Source organism: Phaethon lepturus, unplaced genomic scaffold (genome assembly GCF_000687285.1).
Source record: "Phaethon lepturus isolate BGI_N335 unplaced genomic scaffold, ASM68728v1 scaffold10456, whole genome shotgun sequence".
Taxonomy (NCBI): Eukaryota; Metazoa; Chordata; class Aves; order Phaethontiformes; family Phaethontidae; genus Phaethon; species Phaethon lepturus.
The window spans coordinates 80,725-88,072 of NW_010544095.1; the positions used below are offsets into that span (position 1 = coordinate 80,725).

A 7,348-nucleotide genomic window follows, 5' to 3' on the forward strand; every position below is an offset into this window, starting at 1 on the left:
AGACCCACCCTGCCTGTGTGGCCTCACTGCCAGCCAACCGACAACCAGACGCGCTCTCACTCAGCCTTCTGCCTCTCACACCTAAAAATGACCCCGCAAAACCAGCCCCCAGCATAGGGAAAGCAGCCCTGAAGTAGTCAGTGTAATTCTGATCAAAAAAATTCCTGCTATCAGTGCTGTCATAAAAACCAAATCCAAGGATAAAAATCAAGTTAAAAGTGATTTCATAGAATCATTTAGATTGGAAAAGAGCTTTAAGATCATCAAGTCCAACCATTAACCTAGCACTGCCAAGTCCACCACTAAACCATGGCCCTCAGCGCCACATCTACACGTCCTTTAAATCCCTCCAGGGCTGGTGACTCCACCACGTCCCTGGGCAGCCTGTTCCAGTGCCTGACAACCCTTTCGGTGAAGAAATCTTTCCTAATATCCAACGTAACCTCCCCAGCGCAACTTGAGGCCATTTCCTCTCGTTCTATCACTAGTCACTTGGGAGAAGAGACCGACCCCCACCTCACCCCAGCCCCCTTTCAGGTAGCTGTAGGGAGTGATGAGGGCTCTCCTCAGCCTCCTCTTCTCCAGATTGAACAACCCCAGTTCCCTCAGACGCTCCTCATAAAACTTGTGCTCCAGACCCCTCCCCAGGTTCGCTGCCCTTCTCTGGACACGCTCCAGCAGCTTTCTCTCTTTACGTCTACCCTCTAAGAACTCCTCCATCTCCTAGATTTGTAGTCTGTGCCGTCTACTTCCTCTCTTACCTACACACGCCATACGCTTGTGCTCCTCTCCCACTTCAGCTATGACTCACACATCCTGGTTTCAACATAACTTGTACATACAAGTCAAACATTTATATTGCGCAATTTCAGGGCCTTTTGTTTAGTTTTCGTTATAAGAGTTTTCAGAATAATTGTTATTTTTCAGAAAGAGAAATACCACAGCATACCACAACATTTTAGATGGGACACAAGGGGCTTTGTTTAGGAAGATCCGACGCAGGGGACAGTTACTTCAATTCCTGAAATGTGCCACAACAAGAGGCCGCAGGACTTGGCATAGTTCTCGAACAGCTGGATGTGATACAAGAGATCAAGTTCTGTTTAGTACCTGATGGTGAAAGAGTGGCTCCTCTTCTAGTTGGATGCCACAAAATTCACATGGAATCGTAATGTTTCCTTCTTCCTGGACAGAGATAGACCTACAGCTTTTGGGCCCAGTATTTCGCAGACCATCATATTCTTGTCGATTTGGAGAAGAACGTCTTTTACTGAACGAGGCAAAGGCACTTGCTGGGTTACAACCTGTCTGTTATGCGAGCGAGATGGAAAAATTAGCTCTCCTGTTGAGCACAGATGGACTTTAAAATACATGTTTTGCAAAGACCAAATTGCTAGAGTTCTCACAGTACCACTGAGTGAAGACTGCACCCTTGTTCGGTCATGGTAACAGAAAAAAAGTTATTTCCTGCAAACCCCTAGATACAATACAAGAAAGTACTAAACCTGGTGAAGAATCAGATCTTCGGCAGGGTAGAGCTCCTCACAAAATTCACACGGCAACATGATGATCTCATCATCTGCAAAGTAAGTAACAGTTATACCCTCTACCATAGAGGAGTCTGATGCAGTTGGATCGACTTCAAAACTCCCAAGCAACAGACTCCTGTTCAGTGCTGCAGGACAGCGACCACAGAAAATGCTAAAGAAATAATTACTCTAGTCCCACTTGCTCAATTTCACATAAGCAAATTCACCTCACCCAGAGCGAGAACAGTGTTTTGGGGTCAAAGATATATCTAGTGGTCTGGTAAAAAAGCCTATTACTGCCATCAGTAAATCCTTCAGTACCATTTCTCCTTTCAAAATAAGCTGGCACTTCAAGTCTCCCCCAGGCCCCCTCTTCCTGTCATGTTTACTTCAAGAAGAAAGTTGTCACCTCCTCGGTTGTTACAAAGCTCTCGCCACATACCAAGGTCAGAGATTCACTATAGCTTTTACTTCTTCTTCCCTTGCTTTCTTGCTTTAGTAATACCTCTTTGAAAGAAACTATTTTAAACACTAATATTGCTAAGTTTTGAGGAAGCAGACAATAAAATTTAAGACAGGAAGGAAGAATGGTACTCACAGAGAATGTCATCTCCTGTGTATTAATTATCTAAAAATTACTTAGAGGGAGTCTCAAAGAGACTCACTTCAACATTTTAAAACATCTAGGTAATTTCTGACATTCCCAGTCCAAGAATTCTGTCTTTCCTTCACCATTCTCTCCAACTTTAAGGCAAAAAACCCCACCACAACAGCGTTTATACTTACTTTTTATGTGGTTTGACGTGCTAAAAGACACTAAAGAGTCACAGGAGAAGATATCTGACTTTTCTGCTTCATTCAGACAGGCTGATGGCACAGACTCTTTGGTGTAGTAGCTTTCCCAGAAGTCGCTGGGAATTTCAGCTGCAGCATTATGGTGAGGATTATTCTCATTTTGTAGGCTAAGAGCCAATACGTAGTCTAAATCGGCGTTCCACTCTTCATAAAGTGAAGAATGAGTGTTTTCATTTCTCTCCAACTGCTCCAGTTCATTGTCTTCAAAAGATAAATATCATAAATTTGAGAGAACATTAAATCTGCAACAAGCAGTTCACTTCTGTGCATTGGACTAGCTCAACCATGAGGGTTTCACACGTGCACAAGTGGACGCTCATGGAGGTCAGCGTTTCAAAGCCTGGAATGACACTTCTATCAAATTCAGAAGGAAGAAGGAAAACAGTCACCCTATTTTTTGTTTGTAACAAGCAAAAAAGGAGAAAAAGAAGAAAGTCATTCTTCTTACTCCAGAAGCTTGAACTTAAGCTTCTTGGGAGCTTTACGAAGGCACTGGGGAACCTTCTGTAACCTGCACTGTGAAAAAGGTCCAATTAATATACTGTAGTCTCGTCCCTTTTACAAGGCTGAAACACTTCAGCTTTGTTTCTTCAGTACGTCAATAGGAAAATGAATTCCTTTTAATATATGGCATTTGACAACAGTGGGAATTGTACACGTACAACAAAAAAAACCCCATGAAATCTTTTCTGGTAGGAAAGGTATCCTGAAAAAGAAAACCAGGGTTCCAGACCAGGGCCCAAGACTCAACTGATGATGCCTAAAGATAGGCTACGTCCTCCTCCCCCGTGCCGGCCTATTTCTAATCTCTCTGGCATTTCATTTGTAGTGACTACATGAGGATTTTTAAAAAAGCTTGCATGCACATCAAAATACTTCTTGTGAACACTCTTTGGAATTTAGTGTCAGTGGCCTACAAGTTACAGCTCCCCAGATTATTCAGTTTTATTAAATAAGCCCAGAACTTATTTCTACAAGCCGCGCAGTCTTCTACAGCAAAGACTGTAATTTAGTATTCTGCAGTCTTAAATCCTCCAAGTGGCCCACAGCCTGAAGTAGAGCATAGATTCAGCCGAGAGCTCATGGAAAGGCTATGTCTTAAGTGTGACATGACCCTCTGTACTTGGAGGTAAGAGATTAGAGGCTTAAGAAAGAGCAGAGGCATTGGTAATAGTCTCAGCTATGCCCAAACTGGATGTTACTGCAGAAATGCACAGCACTATGTATGTGAACCCACATCCAGAACTTATTTACCCTTCTACTTAACTGAAGTAAAGAGGAGTGCAGCTGCTAAACAAAACCGGCGAGCAAACAACTCCAAATTCATTTTTAAGCTAGATACTTTGAGACAAAAGAACAGGCAGTGGACTGGGCCTTCATACCGGGTACCTCAGCAGTCGTCTGTTTAGCTGGCATACACCTTTGCAGATCTATTCCCCAGCAAAACAGTCCCACTCTCATTGCCTCTGGAGCTTTCGTTATTTGGTATTTTCACAGAAAGCAATTACAAAACCTTATACTTGGATCAGCTGCCAAATGTCAAATTAGAAGCCAGTTATTACTCTTCTCTACACCTTACCTTGCTTTTCATTTCTTTGGACTGCTGAAACATTTCTTCTGCTAATGTCCTTAAGTGTTTTGTCTCCTAAGCAGCTGCTGTAAATCTGCTTTTCTAGCACCCCAGGCATTCTCCACAAAGGCCCAGCATAGTTACCTGATCTGAGTCGGTTTCTAATCTCTCGAAGGGCGTGCAAATCTGCATCCTCATCCTCAAAGCGAGGCACTGTTCTGCTTCCTCCTACTTCTTTCCCCTCTTGCCCACAGACTTGAGGATGCTCTTTTAGATCTTTCACCATGATGTTATGACCGCACCCACCACATGTCTCAGTCCTGGCTCCGCAGTAAATTTCATGATCCTGGAGCTTGTTGAAAGTGAGCTGTATGTCACAGTACTGGCAGACAGCAGGACGCAGAGGGCACGCTGATGCCTGAAAAAAGAAAGAGGGTTTATTCTTCACACACAGAAGACTGAGGCAAAGGTGGAAGGAGGTTCTCAGTTTGCTTAAGAGTGGTCTATTGTTTCTTTAGCCAGATCCAAAGCTACAGTAAAGAACAGCCTGAAATAAGATACCATCAGATAAATATAAGAACAACATATTATATAAGCTGTGTAGTCATAAACATGCCAGCTGAAGCACTCCAAATACTCAGAACATTTTTTTTAAGTCTGTAACGCTTGGACAGCACATTCACGCAGTGCTTTTTGAAGTTAGCTTTTAGATACCTTCTTGACATCCAGTACTAATCACATTTAATTAAGCACTGCTAAAAAACATGCTAGTGTGTATTACATTAGGGAACAGATTTATAGCACATTTACTACCCAGCAAGAATTGCTTGCATATGGTCTTTACCCTTCACTGAATGACAGGTAAGCTGCCCTTCAAAAGGGGTTAAACATAGATGAAATACATGTTATATTTGCAGATGCTGCAATAATACAGCATCGTTTGCTTTATAAACGAAACTAAAAGCGCTACACACAAACATGCAGGATAAACTACTTCCAGGGTTTTGAACTGGACATACCTTCAAAGAAAATCCTCTTTTCCTCACCGATAAGCAGACTTGCGTGGCACTTCCAGAGCTGTCTTTAAATGAGTCCATAGGAAAGGAAGGTACTGACATTTATAACAAGATTACCTGCGACAGCAGCCAGCCGGATTCAGAAACGCAGAAAATCCCACTGTGTCCCATTTTAGTTTATTTTACAAGCTATTTTAAAAGTCTGTTTGGACACAATGAGTTATTAAAACTCACATAATGACTACAGCACACTCAGAAACGCGTAATGTTACAGGAATGAAAAAAACCCAAATTAATCATATTCTGTACTTTTGAAATAGCGTACCATTTTTCACCTTCATCACTAGTAAGGACAAAACCACCGACTATCACAGATACCCCTTTTATAAGACGGCCTGAGCAGGTTCCACCACTTTAAGGCAGTTTCTAACCACATTCTGCCAGAGGGTTTGAATTTAGAAAGCATGGTTCAATAAAAAGGATGCATCTATCACAGGCTGGAATCCAGGTCTTGGCTGACAGAAAGGGTCTAGAATCAGTGCTTGGAAATACCGTAGAGTATCTTCCAAGTGTCTAAAGTTCACCAACCTCATGATCCTTCACGAGACATTTTTCTATCTTCATCCTACACTTGCAGGTAACCTACAATAAACAGACGTCGTTAGATTAATTGCCATAGAAGTCAGCAATTTTAGAGGAGAAATTTGTTTCTCACCTGCACGTGTTCAGATTCAATATGGTTCTTCATTTCAGACTTGGGGATTAATTCACTGCAGTAGCGACATACTTCAATATTCCTGCTACAGTGGATTTCATGCATGATGAAATTAGCAACAGGAATATCCTTTTTGCTATGAGAAAGACACAGAGGTTACTTTTCAGAAAATACAGTGACAACAATTTCAAGCAGTTTTTCATTTAAAAAAAATCCCAGGAAAGCTTTCTATGAATTCATGGTTCAGAGAACTGAGTAACCGAAGAGAAAGGCAAGCCCAACCAGGCCTCCGTGTTCCTTTATAGTTGGGCTATTAATGTATATAGCATGCAAAGGTCACAGTCTTCACACTGCATTAAGATAAAATCAAGGTGGATTTATTTCCTTATGTGAAAGACAAATTTTGCAGCATAAACAGGTTATCACCCGGTTCAAGTTAACAAACTAATCTGAGAAGATAAAAGTTTCTTCCTGAAGATAATTTGGCTATGAGAAGTCGAACAGTGCTGTGCTTGGAAAAAATAAGTAACAGATCCTGCTAGGCCAGATCCGTTCAGGGAATGATAGCAATAACCATATTACTCTGTAGCCAAAATTCCCCAACTCACCTCATTTCTAAGATACTAATTTTCCTCTCTTGAGGAGGACACAAGGCTTACAAACACAAAAGGTGCAAAAAGAACTGAGGCACTAGGAGCTTAGCGCTTATTCCTTCCTGAAGCAGGCAGCATTTCTAGATGGATCCATCATTCTCCCCACACACACAAGAAATCAGCCTTCAAAACACCAAAATTAACTTTAGAACCTATTGCTTAGTGCCTTCCATGTCACAAAGGAAAAACACTACAGCTGTTCGGTGTTCTCCCTTGCCAGATCTCGAGTGGCCAACAGCCTGGCAAAGCAACAGAGTCCAACAGCAGCGTCTAAGCTGCCCGGACTCACTGCCTGCAAACAGACCAGACTGATGTTGCAAGGAACTGCTGGGATTCCAAGGTCTCTTTGAGAAAAATATGCTCGTTTCTTTAGTTGCTTGTATTCAAGATGCAAATTCGGAGATGACATCATGATCAGTAAATGGATTACTAACACTGGAGCTTCTGAAGAAAGGGAACTGTTAAACAACTGCCACAACTGTATGTGCCTATTGACTGTTTTTACATGGCCGATTCTGAGCCCCACAGCTGCTGAAGAAAAACGTGGAATCACGTACTTCATCTCTACCTCGCTGAAAATCGAGCCTTCCTTTTTATCTGAATACTTTGGTTTCTACCTAGCGGCCTATTAAGTCAGAAACTTGAGTAACGGTTGGGAAAATGACTTTGTTAAGACAGTAAGACTTGATAAGGTAAAAGCCAAACATTTCTAAAAAGACAGCTTGTTCATTATTAACCTGCACCTTCTGTATTTCACAGCATTTCAAGGGAATATATACTCATTTAATCCCTGAGCTCGCCTGCCCAAAGGACAGGCAGCAACACGGAGGCAGCCCAGCCCAAAGCATTCGGTTTCGTTTCTTACCAGTTGCCGCACAGCCGGGTTTCCGCCTCGGTAACTGCAGCTATAGCCATGTTCGTGTCCGGCGGCCGAAGGAGAGGCACCTCCTTTCCCTCAGCCCCTCCGCGCCGGGCGGCACCCGCGCCTCACCGTCCCCTCAGCGCGGGGC

The 7,348-nt window shown here is 42.6% G+C and overlaps 1 protein-coding gene across 1 annotated transcript; it reads right to left on the reverse strand.

Moving 5' to 3' along the window:
- Positions 1–1,516: 1,516 nt before the first annotated feature.
- Positions 1,517–7,253, reverse strand: TRAFD1 (TRAF-type zinc finger domain containing 1). Its single transcript, XM_010288557.1, is given in 7 exon segments — positions 1,517–1,549; positions 1,551–1,579; positions 2,316–2,585; positions 3,964–4,372; positions 5,559–5,612; positions 5,686–5,821; positions 7,204–7,253. Coding segments are annotated over 7 exon segments (981 nt in total).
- Between the last annotated feature and the right edge of the window lie 95 nt (positions 7,254–7,348).